We start from the raw sequence: 15,469 nt of genomic DNA, 5'->3' as shown, positions 1-15,469 counted from the left end.
TTTCACAGTGCTCTGATTTTTTAGTAGAGACTCCTGCATGCATTAATCAGGTGTGTGAGTTTGCCCACCTGCTGCCTCTGTGCCACCCCCAGGGTTGGTGATGGTGGCAGTGTTCCTGTTCTTAAAACTAATTCATTAAACTAATTACCAGCCCTGAGTTAAAGCCTGGCTGCCAGCAGGCCCTCCATGTCCCTTCCAGCACTGATGCTGGGGGGCAGTGGGAGTGAAGGGCTGGGTTATCCATGGCTCCTGGATTTTATTGGCATCTGTGGGAATTGCCAGGGTGGTGGAGCTGTGGGGATTGCTGGGCTGATGGAGCTGTGGGATCTCTGGGAACTCCTGCCCTCATGGAGCTGTGGGATCTGTGAGAATTCCTGTCCTGATGGAGCTGTGGGAATTGCTCTCCTGATGGATGTGTGGGATCTGTGGGAATTGCTCTCCTGACGGAGCTGTGGGGATTCCTATCCTGATGGAGCTGTAGGATCTGTGGGAATTCCTGTCCTGATGGAGCTGTGGGATCTGTGGGAATTCCTGTCCTGATGGAGCTGTGGGATCTGTAGGAGCTGTGGGATCTGTGGGAATTGCCGGGCTGATGGAGCTGTAGGAATTGTGGGAATTCCTCTCCTGATGGATCTGTGGGGTCTGTGGGAGTTCCTCTCCTGATGGAGCTGTGGGAATTGCTCTCCTGAGGGATCTGTGGGATCTGTGGGAATTCCTGTCCTGATGGAGCTGTGGGATCTGTGGGAATTCCTGTCCTGATGGAGCTGTGGGATCTGTAGGAACTGTGGGATCTGTGGGAATTGCTGGGCTGATGGAGCTGTGGGAGTTCCTCTCCTGATGGAGCTGTGGGAGTTCCTCTCCTGATGGAGCTGTGGGAATCCCTCTCCTGATGGCTCTGTGGGGGTTCCTGTGCTGATGGATCTGTGGGAATTGCTCTCCTGAGGGATCTGTGGGGGTTCCTGTGCTGATGGATCTGTGGGAATCCCTCTCCTGATGGAGCTGTGGGAATCCCTCTCTTGATGGATCTGTGGGAATCCCTCTCCTGATGGATCTGTGGGAATCCCTCTCCTGATGGATCTATGGGAATTGCTCTCCTGAGGGATCTGTAGGGGTTCCTGTGCTGATGCTCTGTGGGAGTTCCTCTCCTGATGGATCTGTGGGAATTGCTCTCCTGAGGGATCTGTGGGGGTTCCTGTGCTGATGGCTGTGGGCATTGCCCTGTCCTGCAGGTTTGGAGCGGGGCACTGAGTACAGCTTCCGCGTGGCCGCCATGACCGTCAACGGCACCGGCCCCGCCACCGACTGGGTGTCAGCTGAGACCTTCGAGAGCGACCTGGACGGTGAGAGAGAGCCCTGGGCTGGGACAGCAACGTGGGGCATCCATCCACTGCATTTCACTGGAAAATGGGGATCCATCCACTGCATTTCACTGGAAAATGGGGATCCATCCACTGCATTTCACTGGAAAATGGGGGATCCATCCACTGCATTTCACTGGAAAATGGGGATCAATGCACTGCATTTCACAGGAAAATGGGGGATCCATTCCCTTCATTTCACTGGAAAATGGGGGATCCATCCACTGCATTTCCCTGAAAAATGGGGATCCATTCACTGCATTTCACTGGAAAATGGGGGTCCATTCACTTAATTTCACTGGAAAATGGGGATCCATTCACTAAATTTCACTGGAAAATGGGGATCCATTCAATTCATTTCCCTGAAAAATGGGGATCCATCCACTTCATTTCCCTGAAAAATGGGGGATCTATTCAATTCATTTCCCTGGAAAATGGGGGATCTATTCAATTCATTTCCCTGGAAAATGGGGGATCCATCCACTTCATTTCTATGAAAAATGGGGATCCATCCACTTCATTTCACTGGAAAATGGGGATCCATCCACTTCATTTCCCTGACATCTGGCTGCCTCTGAACAGCAAACTTCTGTGTTTTCACTTCTGTTCTAGGTATACAATGGGGTTTATTTAGGGTTGACACCAATTTCTGTTTTAACAGAAAATTCTCACCAAGTCAATAAGGTGGCTTGAAATGAAGCTGCTTCTACACTTCCTAGAGCTGCATGTTAATGCTCATTCATAGTGACAATGAGATGTCACAGTAGGAAAGAAATCATTGGAAACATTCTCAGCCACAGCCCTTTGCAGTCTTACCCCCATGGTGGTGCTGTGCTTCCTTTGACCCACAGTAACTCATTTTGCACAGAAGAAAAGGGAGATTAATTCTATTTTCTATATTTTCTGCACCACATCTCCCATCAGAAACTCTGTTGTTGGTATTAAATACAAATTATATTGGAATTGTGGATATTAGAATAATTACATTGAAAATCCTGATGATGGCAGAAAGGTTCCTGAGCTTGTTAGGGCATTAAATGGGATTTTCCAAAGCTCTAAAGGGTTCTCCTCAACAGAAGGTCTGCTGCACCAAGCCCATGGATTTTTGTGCTGTGTCAGAGCAGGCTCTGCCATCCTGGCAGCTGGGAGGTGCAGTAATGGGAATGGGTCAAGATTTGCTCTCTGCTGCTGGAGGATCCTTCAGCAGCCAGCTTGGGAAGCCTGCAAACCCTTCTCCCATCTCTGTCTGGGCAAAGCTGATGCTCAGCTTAGTCCTGCTCCTTCTCTGGTGTGAACAGGGCAGTTCAGGGATGTGGGCACTGGGAATTCCTTGGTCCCTGTGTCTCTTGGCCCTTAGTGGATGTGACACAGCCTTGGAGCTGCCAGGTCCCCACAGAGGGCAGAGCTCTGTGCATGAGCTCCTCACAGGGCACTGGAAGTGTCCCTGAACTGGAGTTAGCAGCACTTTGCCAGAGGACAGCACCAGGATTAAATTGAAATTTCAACAGGGCAGAAGGAGGAAGAAGAAAAATAACCTTTTCCTTCTCTGTTGGCTTTGTCATTTAAATTTTTTCACCTCTGAATGTTGCAGGAAATCTGACTTTCTACCCATTCTTTCCCTTGAATAAAGTAGTAAAAAATGACATTTAAGACAACATAGCATGATATTCATATAACTCTGTACACACCTGTGAGATCTGTTTGTGCTCACTGTGTTTCTTGGGTTTCTTTCTTTAGAAAGCTCATGTGAATAATTTTAACACATGCAAATGCATTTACAGCTCATCTTGCATTTCTTGGGCTCAACAGACACATGAGGCATCATTTCTTTTTATTCCATGGCTGCTTTTTGAGTTTAAATAGAAAAGAATTCCCAGGAGAGTCCCATGGATGTAAAGGGGAGCAGGAGTGTTACAATTCCACTCTGGATTTGGAGCAGGCTCCCCCTGAGTGCAGAGCAGGAGATGTTGAGCAGTTGTGCAGAGTTTGTCCCCAGTGAGGTGGAAATGTCACCTCTGGTGCTGCTCCTGGAGCTTTGCTGTGTTTGATAGTTGGGAACTGGAGCTGCTGGAGCTGCTGGGCTGTGTCAGCAGCAGCCCCAGAGCTCCCTGGGCTGGGGGCCAGGGCTGTGCTGTGATCCAGCTAATCCTGTTGTGGTGCTTTATTAAATGTTTGTGGAGAAATGCAGCATGTTCCATTAAAAAGAAATCCCTGCAGGAAGCACAAGTCCTTGATTCCATTTGGAGTGGGGAGCTCTGCTTGCTGGTGCAGGGAATTATCCCTAATCCACGACAAAAGGATTGATTGCATTTTTGAGAAGTGAACCCAAAGTTAGGGACACTCCAGGGATGGGTGGCAGATTGCTTTCAGGTTCCACTCAACAGTGAGGAAAAACCTCTTAGGAGGAATATTAAGGGCTCACAGTGGCACATTGTGGAAGTGTTTGGAGGCAGGGACCCACGTTCTGTGTCTCTGTGGGATGGGGTGAGACTTGTGCTGCTTTTGGGGCAAGAGTCTGAACATTTGATGTGGACTCTGTATTTTCTGTGCAGTTCCTGCTTCTGTTGTATGAATTATGGGAATCCAAGGATCCAGGCAGGGGCAACTGTAGGACAAGTGAGGAGAACCCAGTTCTTACAGCTGTGAAATATCCTATTTAATGCTACAACCAGCTCAGGACCTTTTCTTTCATCACCAGAAAAGTGATGAAAAATGTGTTATAGTAACTTCTTTGGGCCAGGTCTAATAAGCTTCTGGAAGCCTATAACACTCCTAAGATAGCTCAGCTACTTTTGGAGGCATACAAATCAGCAGGATGGCTTTTGTTGCAGTGTTAGAAATAAAAAGGTTTAATAAAAGACAAAATAACAAACAGAAAAACCGAGCTAGGTGCTAGATGTTCTTGCTCCTGGTAAAAACACGTTACAAAAGCAGTTAATTTCTTTGTTCTCTTCTTTTTCTACTAAATTGCCTAGGCAGAACGTTTTGGCTCCTGTCTAATTAACTATCCTTAAATTTGAGGTGAAGTCCCCTGGGTCCTATGAGGTGTCTTTTCACTTAATTGAGGAGAGAAACTTCTGTGCTTCTTTCCTTTTAAGGGGACAAAGGATAGTTTTGTCACTGTCAACAGGGGGCACATTCCTACACCTCACTCTTTCTATATATTTAAAAAGAAAGAGGAGAAAGGAATATGAATTTTAAAAGTTTTATTTTTATTTTTGAAAAATTCTTTTCCCATGTAATTACTGTAATACCCACAAGTAAGGAATATGATGGAATTGAAATGAGATGAATTTGTGGAGGGAAAGGATGGGATAAAACTGGCTGACGACATGGGCAACATGGATCTGCCCAAACAGATCTGGTAGAAAAACCATCCTGACCCCCTAAGCTTCAGCACAGCTGTGCTGCCTTTTAAAGGGTGAATCTCTTGGAATGTAATGTTAACATTCTGCTCTTGGAGCTCTTTGCTCTCTGCTGCACCCCAAAGTTTCGTTGTGCTCATTCCACCACACACAAGTGCTTTATTTGCCCTTCCTGCCTCCTGGGCTCCGTGTCAGTGCCTTTCTTTGAGAGAGGGCCTTGCACTGCCTCCCTCTCGGGGCTTCTGCTGCTCACAGTGACCCTGAGATGTGTCACAAAGTCTCTTTTCCAGCCTGGCAGTCAAAGAAGGAGTCAGAGCTCTTCTATTCTCATTCTCAAGGTTGTTTATTGTTTCTTATCTATACAATTCTTTCTCTGGCCTGCCAAGGTCCATTCAGCAGGACAGACAGAGGCACTCTGACCACCCCCAGGGTGGTGTTATCTTTTTATACTTAAATCTACGTGTACAATATTTACAATTACTTCCCAATACCTATCACCTATGTTAGACAGTGAGCTTCTACCTTAAACCAATCCAAAAGTGCCAGCATCACAGCAGAAGAAGGAGAAAGGCTGGACACACCCAGATTCCTCCATCTTGCCCCCTGAACCCCTGTTCTAAAACCCCAAAAAATCTATTTATCACCCCATGACAAACTAATTATTATTCTCCTTAGACTTTAATGGCTTGCAGACCCTCATATACAAGGTTGATAATTTTTTCCATAGGCCATAATCAAAATCACAGCTGCCTTGGGCTCCGTGCCAGGGTCTCTGGGCCCCCCTGGCAGGGGTTCAGGCAGTGCAGGGTGGCCAGAGGGCTGTCCTGAATTGCCCCCCTGGCTGTCCCTGCAGAGAGCCGTGTCCCTGAGGTGCCCAGCTCCCTGCACGTGCGCCCGCTGGTCACCAGCATCGTGGTGAGCTGGACCCCGCCCGAGAACCAGGACGTGGTGGTCAGGGGCTACGCCATCGGCTACGGCATCGGCAGCCCCCACGCCCAGACCATCAAGGTGGACTACAAGCAGAGATACTACACCATTGAGAACCTGGGTGAGTGCATCTGGGCCCAGCCCAGCCTCCTGAGCTCAGCACTCCTGAGCTGGGCGTGCTCTGTGCGGGAGGGAAAGGGACTGAAATGTCACCGGCGTTCGCTGGTGGCTCCTTTAAAAGGAAGATAAAGATTCACCCCTGCACACAGCTCTCTGTGGGAGGTAAAACAGTCTGAGAGTGAGAGAAACAGCAATATTGGGAATTCCATCAAATCAGAGCTTTGAGTGATTTCGCTTTTGTTGTTCTAAATTGTTTTTCTCACTCCTGATTTGGCTGTGCCTAAAGGTAGTAAAGGCTGTGCTGTAACTGTAGACTTGAGCTGTGCTGTCCCTGCCCAGGCAGGGGCTGCAATGAGATGGCTTTAAGGTCCCTTCCAACCCAAACCAGTCTGGGATTCTGTGGCCATGAGCAGAAGGTCTGCGTGGAGACTTCCTCAGCTCAGATCACATATTCCACTTTAAAATTCAAATTGGAGCAAAGAAGGCAGGGAGAAGCAGAAAGCAGGATTCATTGGCTGTGCTGATTTCTGTTTCCCTCCAGATCCCAGCTCACACTATGTGATAACCCTGAAAGCCTTCAACAACGTGGGGGAGGGGATCCCCCTGTACGAGAGCGCCGTGACCCGGCCCCACTCCGGTGAGTGCTGCCCCCAGCTGGGATGGGCTGGGGCTGAAGGCAGGGTCCTGCTGCCAGCTCACCCCCTGCTCTCTGTGCCTGTCACTGCTTGGCCTTGCTCGTTCTGATAAACCACCTCAGTTGGGCTCATTTGTAAGGTCCAAACTCACCTGACAGCTACTAATGGATGTTCTAACTCCAGGTGTTCCCCCTGCTGAGCACAGCCCACGGGGGTGCAGTTCTAAAGGCTGGGGGTTTATGGTCTTTTGCACTGAGATATTTTTTAATATGATGCCTGTGTTTGCTTTGTGTCCTTCTGTTGTCACTCACACTGAACAAAATCTGGGCAGTTTTTAGTTTGGATTTGTAATTCATAAAGGGTTTAAGCAGAGGAATGTGCAGGTGAGCTGTTGCCATGCCATGGCTCCCTCCCAGCCTGATGGTGCCACCCAAGAATTTGGTGGAGGTGCAACACTTGGGGTTAGTCCTGATGAGCTGGAATGCTTGGAGGTTCTCCAGAGGATGCTGGAATTGCAGTTTCACAGTTACTGCAAGTTGGTCTCTCACTGGAACCTTCCTTTGAAGGTGCCTTTTGGGAGGTCCCTGGGTGTTTGGGAAGTGGCATTTGCCCATCCAGAGCTCCAGCTCTGTGTCCTCCTCTTTGTTTTCTGGGAGAGGACTCAGTGACACTCCATGCAAGTGAAGTTACAGTGACTGAGTGTTTGGGGTTCCCAGGCCATGGTTGAGTGTCCTGGGCACTAATTAGGGCTATGCCAGCAGGGATTTGTTGTCTTACTGTCTGGAGGAGGGAGGACAATGCAAGAGTGATGTTATTGCCCAGTCTAATGTCACCTATTAACTCTGGCTTTTCTCTCTTTCTCTCCATTCCTCACCTTCCATCTCATTGCACTTCCCTGCATCCCCTTTTTTATTTTGGTTGACATTAAAATGCCACCTCCTCCCTTTTTAATTCTAAACCACGGATTGGGCAGACACTTCCGAGGTTGATTTGTTTGTTATTAATGCTCCATACACTCCAGTGCCAGATCCGTCTCCCATGATGCCCCCGGTGGGAGTTCAGGCTTCCATCCTGAGCCATGACACCATCAGGATCACTTGGGCAGACAACTCCCTGCCCAAGAACCAGAAGATCACGGACGCGCGCTTCTACACCGTCCGCTGGAAAACCAACATCCCTGCCAACACCAAGTACAAGGTACTGAGTGCTGGGGGGCTGGCAGGGCAGGGCAGGGCATGGCTCTGGGAGCACTGCAGGATCCCTCCAGCCCTGTTCCCAGGGCAGGGCATGGCTCTGGGAGCACTGCAGGATCCCTCCAGCCCCACTCCCAGGGCAGGGCACGGCTCTGGGAGCACTGCAGGATCCCTCCAGCCCAGGCAGGGCAGGGCACGGCTCTGGGAGCACTGCAGGATCCCTCCAGCCCCACTCCCAGGGCAGGGCACGGCTCTGGGAGCACTGCTGGGCTCCTTAGAGGATCAGGATTCCTCCAGCTCCTTTCCCAGGGCAGGGCACAGCTCTGGGAACACTGCTGGGCTCCTTAGAGGATCAGGATTCCTCCAGCCCCGCTCCCAGGGCAGGGCACAGCTCTGGGAACACTGCAGGATCCCTCCAGCCCCGCTCCCAGGGCAGGGCACAGCTCTGGGAACACTGCAGGATCCCTCCAGCTCCACTCCCAGGGCAGGGCACGGCTCTGGGAGCACTGCAGGATCCCTCCAGCCCCACTCCCAGCTGAAATCACAGCTCTGGGAGCACTGCTGGGCTCCTTAGAGGATCAGGATCCCTCCAGCCCCATTCCCAGGGCAGGGCACGGCTCTGGGAGCACTGCAGGATCCCTCCAGCCCCACTCCCAGGGCAGGGCACGGCTCTGGGAGCACTGCAGGATCCCTCCAGCCCCACTCCCAGGGCAGGGCACGGCTCTGGGAGCACTGCAGGATCCCTCCAGCCCAGGCAGGGAAGGGCAGGGCACGGCTCTGGGAGCACTGCTGGGCTCCTTAGAGGATCAGGATTCCTCCAGCTCCTTTCCCAGGGCAGGGCACAGCTCTGGGAACTCTGCTTGGGCTCCTTAGAGGACCAGGATTCCTCCAGCCCCACTCCCAGCTGAAATCACAGCTCTGGGAGCACTGCAGGATTCCTCCAGCCCCGCTCCCAGGGCAAGGCACAGCTCTGGCAACTCTGCTTGGGCTCCTTAGAGGATCAGGATTCCTCTAGCTCCTCTCCCAGGGCAAGGCACAGCTCTGGGAGCACTGCAGGATCCCTCCAGCCCCACTCCCAGGGCAGGGCACAGCTCTGGGAGCACTGCAGGATCCCTCCAGCTCCTCTCCCAGGGCAAGGCACAGCTCTGGGAACTCTGCTTGGGCTCCCTGGAGGAGCAGGATTCCACTCCCAGGGCAGGGCACAGCTCTGGGAGCACTGGGGGCTCCTTGGAGGGGCAGGATTCTTACAACTCCAGTCCCAGGGCAAGCTCTGGGAACTCTGCTGGGCTCCTTGGAGGGGCAGGGTCCCTCCACTTCCACTCCCAGGGCAGGGCACAGCTCTGGGAACTCTGCTGAGCTCTTGGAGGGGCAGGGTCCCTCCAGCCCCACTCCCAGCTGGAGGCACAGCTCTGGGAATGCTGCTGGGATGAGCCTGGGGGCTTTGGAGGGCCAGGATTGCTCTGGTCAGCTGGGAGCAGTTCTTGGTGTGTCCTGGAAGGAGCTGGAGCTGTTGTGGCAGAGCTGTTCCAGGAGGGAAGAGGAATTTGCAGAGTTGTTCTGCTCTGTGCACAGTGATGGTCTGAAGGCAGCTTCCCCCTGCCCCAGTCCCTGGGAAGGGGAGGCTCCCCTCTGGAGAGTCCCTGCAGGTGCAAGGGCTGTGTGACTGGCTCCCCTCACTGAGCCATGCAGGGAAAACAGATTTACCCCCATGGTTTGGAGTTTCCTTTTAGAGCCTTTTCAGTTCCTACAAAGCTAATAGTGAACTTTTCCTTTGGGAGCTGACTGGCTTCAAAATACACAACAAAAATTTTATTATATCCTTGCCTTCCTCCATTTTCGTGTGTTTTGATTTGGAGACTGGATTTGGGGTTTGGTTTGGTAATTGGTTGGATTTTTTTATTAATTTTCAGAGTTACCTGGAGGGCTCAGAGCTGCTGACTGCAAATTTCACATTTGTAATGAGACTCAGAGGAACTGGTTGTTAAAATACCCAGCCACTGGAGCTCCCTTTATGCTTCTGCAGAGCCAGCTTGTTAGAATCCAGATCTTTTCTTTATTGAAATGAAAAGATGTAAATATGTGGGTATTCCTCCTCTAAAGGCAAGTTACTCCTGAGCCACATTCCTGAGTCATGTGCAGAGGATGTCTCAGGAGTGGTTTAAATAAAGCTGCAGTTTCATTAGCTAATTGCTTAAAAGAATGAAATACAATAGAAGATGGAATAAAACAGTAAATTTACTATTCCTGCTATTCCAGTGCTGGTGGTCAGTGGGCAACAAGTTTTACTGTGACCAAAACCAACACAGAATGATGGAATAGAATTTCAAATTACTCAGAAATGTAGAAAGGATTTGCCTGAAGGAGAGAAGTTTGAGCAATTTGCTCCAGTCACGTGTAACCTGTGGTGTCTGGAGAGCCCAGATCCTGCTTTCCCCCCCTTGTTTCTGTTGGAAATGCTCTCCTGCCCTGCTGGATGTGTTTGGGAGGTCAGAGCCCTTGCAGGCAGTGCTGGCTCTCAGTCAGGCTGACAACCTCAGTGCAGTGAGGGCAGTGCTTGTGCTGGCCCCTCTGCAGCTCCTGCTCTGCATCCAGAGGCTTTGGGGTCCCCATTCTTGGGCACAGAGCTCCTGAGTCACCTCTGCAGCATCCAGAGCTGCATCTGCTCAGCTCAGTGGGGTTCCATCCTCCCTCATCCCTAAACTGGGCGTTGGGACTGGTCACTGAGATGTTCTGTTCCTGCCTGTCCCAAACTGCTGAGGAAGGAGCTTTGTGCTTCTACACCAGTGGCTCCTCCCTGAGGAGCTTGGTTTGGGCAGGAAACTGAGGAAAACAAGGATTTCAGTGCTCAGGGCAGCATTGTGCCAGCCTGAGCCTGGAAACCCAGCAACAGATGGGAGCAGCTCCTGTGTCTGAGCTGTGTGTGCACTAACGTGGTCATCAGAACTCTGCTTGCTCAGAATTTTAGACTTTCTATGCTGTCAGACACTGGCCCCCAAAAGAACACTACATTTAACCTGAAGCCATAAAAAAACTTCCAAAATTGAATAACAGAACTAGAATTTTGAGTGTATAGTTGAAATAGAAGTGTGTAGTATCACATAGCAGAAAACTTAGAGTTTAAAGTTTTAGAAGATAGTAATATATATAAAGCAAGATGAAAATTTTAGAAGCTATTTTTTTTTTATTTAGAAGTCCTATTTTTTTGCCTTCTTCATGAATTTGAGTAGTATTGTGTAATTAGATAAAAAAATCCACATTGCAAGATGCAAGTAGTTAGTTATTAAGTTAAAAGTAAAAATAATTTAAGTATCATTTCTTAATTAGACAGTTTATACTTTAAAGACCTTAGAAAGAGAGAAATAGAGCTCCATTTTTTTACCTTATTAGTGAAGCACTGTAAAACTCACAACTTATAAAGCTGTAACAATGGAGCAGTTTTCCAAAGCCCCCTTGTTGGTGTGTTGGGCTTGTCCTGCGGCTACCTGGGATCCATCAGGAATCAATAAAAATATTAAACATTGGATCTTTTGGGACTGCATAAAAGAGAAACAAATTGTTCAGAGTAATATTTATGGAGTTTATTTCTAGCAGGTGAGCAGGGTTTGGGACTGTGGGATAGGCTGGGATGTTAAAATAATGAAGTGCTGTTAAATTGTGGGGTCTGACACTCCAGGGGGACTCAGGTGTGTCATTGACACTCAGTGGGATGCACAGGGAAACTGAAAGATCCCCAGATTCAAAGCCAGAGATGGAAACCAGAACTTTCACCTGTAAAAGGAGCCCAGCTGCCACATCAAATAATTCAAATATTGGAGTGCTTAAATACTGCTGGGAATTGCAGCATCCTGGAGAGGAAGAGCTTTTTGGGGTAAGGCAGCTGGGAATGCCAGATGGGAGGGAAAGATTCCTGCCTTGGACCTGTCACTCCATCCTTCCATGAGGACTGCATTCCCCAGGGAGCTGTGCCCCTTCCCTTCCAGCTGTGCCCCTTCCCTTCCAGCTGTGCCCCTTCCAGCTGTGCCCCTTCCCTTCCAGCTGTGCCCCTTCCAGCTGTGCCCCTTCCAGCTGTGCCCCTTCCCTTCCAGCTGTGCCCCTTCCAGCTGTGCCCCAGCCCCTCAGCCACAGTCCCAGCCACTCCAAACTGCACTGAGCCTCACCAAGGAGAGCCTTAAAGCCAATAAAGGGTTGAATTTTAATTCATTTGATGAGTCTTTGTTGTCTGGCCACAGACAGCAGAGCCCTGAGCACAAATCCCTGCCATCCCTTGGATCAGCATTTCCTGAGCTTCCATCCCTTGGAAGAAAAAAGAAATGAAGAGATTGGAGATCTCAGAGTTTCTTTGTCCCTGCTGGAGCCTTCAGGAAGGTGCCTTTACCTTGGCAATAAATCAGCTGCACTCAGAGGTTTCTGGAGGCAGGGGCTGCTGCAGTTGTTGTATGGCCCTGTCAGATCCTGCAACAACTCCTTAATTCTGGGTTAACACCACAGGTCAAGGTGGGGAATACACTTATCTGTAAATACAGCTTTCCCTCTTCTCCATGGGCCTCCAGCACATTCTGTTGGTGCTGAAGCCATTGATAGCAAATACCAAATCTTTAGAAATGCTAAATTACAAATTCCACTATAACCCACGTGGAGTTTCCTTGTGTGATTCTAAATCACCATTTTTTTTCTGAAAAGAATCTACATTTTAGCAAAGCTTCATTCTCTTCAAGTCTCACAAGTGTGTCTTTAGTTGATTGTTTATTACATTTGAGGTTGTTCTGGAAATTCCAGCAGGGATCTGGGAGGCAGCTGAGGTTCCAAGCCAGGACTGTTCCTTGCTGTGCTTTTTGTTTTCCCCAGCCAGAAGAGTTAATGAAATGCTGTAAACCAACCCCAAGGTAAACAGGGCTTTAACCACTGCAGAGCAAGTGGGCCCTGGCCCTTGGATTGTTTTTTTTTTCCCATTTCTAATTGACTGCTGCTAAGTGCTCCTGCTGATTGCAGCATTTCTAGTGGAGGATAAACGTTGATATTTGATTAATGAATTTGCACGGCAGAGAAGCAGCAGCCCTAATTAATGACTGTGCTTATGGAAATGCTGGGAGCAGGGGCTGGGGCTGTGTGAGGGCTGTGCTTTGGCAAGTGCTGACCCTGCTTTCCCTTGCAGACTGCAAATGCCACCACCCTGAGCTACCTGGTGACGGGGCTGAAGCCAAACACCCTCTACGAGTTCTCGGTGATGGTGACCAAGGGCAGGAGATCCAGCACCTGGAGCATGACAGCACATGGGACAACCTTTGAATTAGGTACTCCTGGGGTATTCCCAAAGAAACCTCCACCTGAAATGGTGCTGCTCATTAACACTTGCTGGGGGGGGCAGGGGGTTCTGAATAGTTCAGTCAGAAATTCTGATTAAAAAAACAACAACATACTTGAAAATTGCAAGGGATGATTGCAGGAGAATTTACATCAAATTACAGAGAAGTCATGAATAATGTACCACACTTCATGGGCAGGAAAAAAGAAAGTCTCACAAAAAGCACCTTAACGGCAAATACAAAGAAAACACTTCAGCAAATAATAATTAAAATTTGCTGTAAATGTGATGATAATTGTCACAAAGTGAGGAGGTGCATGAGGCAAATGAAGACAAAAAAATCACAGTAGGCATTAAGACATCCAAATGACCTCTAAATTCCTGTTCAGTGCAGAACAGAGCAGGGTTTGAGCTGCCAGGAACAACTCAGGCCCAGGGAGTGACTGTGAGGGCCAGGCCCTCCCCCTGACCTGCCCCTCATTAGCTCTTCTTACCCTGCAGTGTTAAATGAACTTTGGGCAATTAAATTTACTGCCTGTTATGGGTAGGGTTCCCTTTAGATGGACTGTGGAGGACAAGAAGGCCAGAGTCCAAATGAGCCCAGAGTTCTCCTTCTAAATTAAAATACAGCCAAAAAAATCAATCATGCAAAGAATTAGTGAGATTTTCCAGATAGTCTATAGCAGAAATTCTTTAATTTCTGCTTCAGAAAAAGCAAACCCAGGATAAAATCTGAACTCTCTGAAGTCCCAGTGAGCTTCAGTTGCTTTTGAAACCATTGTGGTGGTTTTGGGTGGGAATTCCATGGTGTGGGGCCAGCTCTGGGCTGGGGCTCCTTTCCCAGCCCATATTAAACACTGCATTTGGTGTTTCTGCTGCCACACGTTCAGTCCTCAGCCATAACCCTGCTCTGAGTGCAGGGACTGCAAAAGCTGCACAAATAAAGGTTTTTAAATGAGAATTTGACACAAAGCCCCTGAGCAAGGGCACAATGCAGGAGGGCTCAGTGCATTTGAACAGGAAGGCTCAGGTTGAAGTGCTTGGAAGGAATGTTTGTAAATATGACCCAAAAGCTGGAGAACTAAGTAGAAAATTTAAAACAGAAATTTAAAAAAAAAAGGCTAAATATATTTTCTCATAACAGATCTTGTGGTTTATAATACTGGCCAAATTGCTGAGTGAGTGGCTCATTATTTTGGGGTACTCCTGAGAAGTTTTACAGGACTTGCTCTTAAAAGGAAAACAGGGAATTCTGGGCTCTGTGTTGTCTGTGTATTCCTGTGTGGGCTACTCCTGATTTTCTATTTTTGTTTTCCTCTGAATCCTTTTTTTTACATATTTGGGGCAATAGTTACAAGAACTCCTGGGCTTTGGCTGTCCCTGGTTTCCAGCTCTTCATCACAGGGATAATTGGTGGCCATCCCAGAGGATTTATGGATGGATTTCTAATTGGTCACCCACATAAACCTCTGGAAAAGCAGAAATTTCAGTGCTCCTGTGGCTGCATTAAACACCCAAGGTGGATTTACTCTGGGTTGCCCCCTCAGGAGCCTCCTGGGTTTCAGGATGTGGCACTGCAGGGATGGTCAGTGCCCTCTGGAGCTCACAGCAAGGATTTCAGCTTTTGCTGGAGCCATTTGTTCTGTTTCCTGAATTCTTGGCAGGAGAGGCTGATGGGAGAAGGAAAACTCTCCCCTCCTTTCTTTCCCTCAGTGCTGCTCTCTGGCAACCCAAGTTAAAACGTTGTGTTCAGCAAATCCTTCTGCATTTGAGACACTCTGAGGTGCAGATGCCTTCCAAATTGCAAATCATTCCTCAGGAGCTCAATCAGCCATCACAGGTTTGCCCAGAGGTTGTTCCCAGAGCAGCTGGGGCTGCCCCTGCATCCCTGGCAGTGCCCCAGGCCAGGCTGGACAGGGCTGGGAGCAGCCTGGGACAGGGAAAGGTGTCCCTGCCATGGCAGGGGTGGCCCTGGATGGGCCTGAAGATCCATTCCCAAACCATTGCAGGCTGGTATAATTCTGAGTTGCTGCTGGATTTACTTTGCTGATTGGGATTTAAGTGGCAAATGGGCACTGCTGGGTCTGAGTCCCACCATAAGCCTGGAAACAGGGAGATGTTTCAGATGCCTGCCTGAACAGAATGTGTCTTTCACAAAGTTTGGAGGATTTTTGTGATGACTGAAGAAGTTCAGGTGAGAAGTCAGTTGTGCAGATTTTTGAGGATGCTCCCTCATGGATCACATCTGGTGCCAGAAGTGCTCTGGAAAGGAGGAACTCCATAGGGGAGGGAGGCACTGGCCAGTGAGGGGGGATTTATGGCAGTAAAGAGAATAACCCAGGCATACATAACAACCCAGATATAACCAGATGGGGCTGCAGGCCCTGAGCTGGCTGTTGTCTGGTGTGACAGGGCAGCCCTTGCTGACTCTCTGGCTCTGTTTCAGTGCCAACCTCCCCGCCCAAGGACGTGACTGTGGTGAGCAAGGAGGGCAAGCCCCGCACCATCATCGTCAACTGGCAGCCGCCCTCCGAGGCCAACGGCAAAATCACAGGTGGGCACCAGGAGC

General features: G+C 49.3%; 1 protein-coding gene across 8 annotated transcripts in view; it reads left to right on the top strand.

Moving 5' to 3' along the window:
- The window catches only part of NEO1 (neogenin 1), a 182,373-nt gene that overhangs the window by 145,559 nt on the left and 21,345 nt on the right, over window positions 1-15,469 (top strand). For 7 of the 8 annotated variants that reach the window (XM_077185271.1, XM_077185266.1, XM_077185270.1 and 4 more), the window contains exons 14-19: window positions 1,230-1,340; window positions 5,577-5,771; window positions 6,312-6,407; window positions 7,379-7,602; window positions 12,751-12,889; window positions 15,347-15,454. In XM_077185271.1, coding sequence (XP_077041386.1) covers window positions 1,230-1,340; window positions 5,577-5,771; window positions 6,312-6,407; window positions 7,379-7,602; window positions 12,751-12,889; window positions 15,347-15,454 — 873 coding nt within the window. The remainder of the gene's footprint in view (window positions 1-1,229; window positions 1,341-5,576; window positions 5,772-6,311; window positions 6,408-7,378; window positions 7,603-12,750; window positions 12,890-15,346; window positions 15,455-15,469) is intronic. The other variant, XM_077185267.1, reaches the window with a different exon arrangement.

The sequence above is a fragment of the Agelaius phoeniceus genome, chromosome 13, assembly GCF_051311805.1.
Source record: "Agelaius phoeniceus isolate bAgePho1 chromosome 13, bAgePho1.hap1, whole genome shotgun sequence".
NCBI classification, from domain to species: Eukaryota; Metazoa; Chordata; class Aves; order Passeriformes; family Icteridae; genus Agelaius; species Agelaius phoeniceus.
The sequence above is the reverse complement of the archived record's forward strand: the minus strand, read 5'-3'. Positions and strand labels throughout refer to the sequence as shown.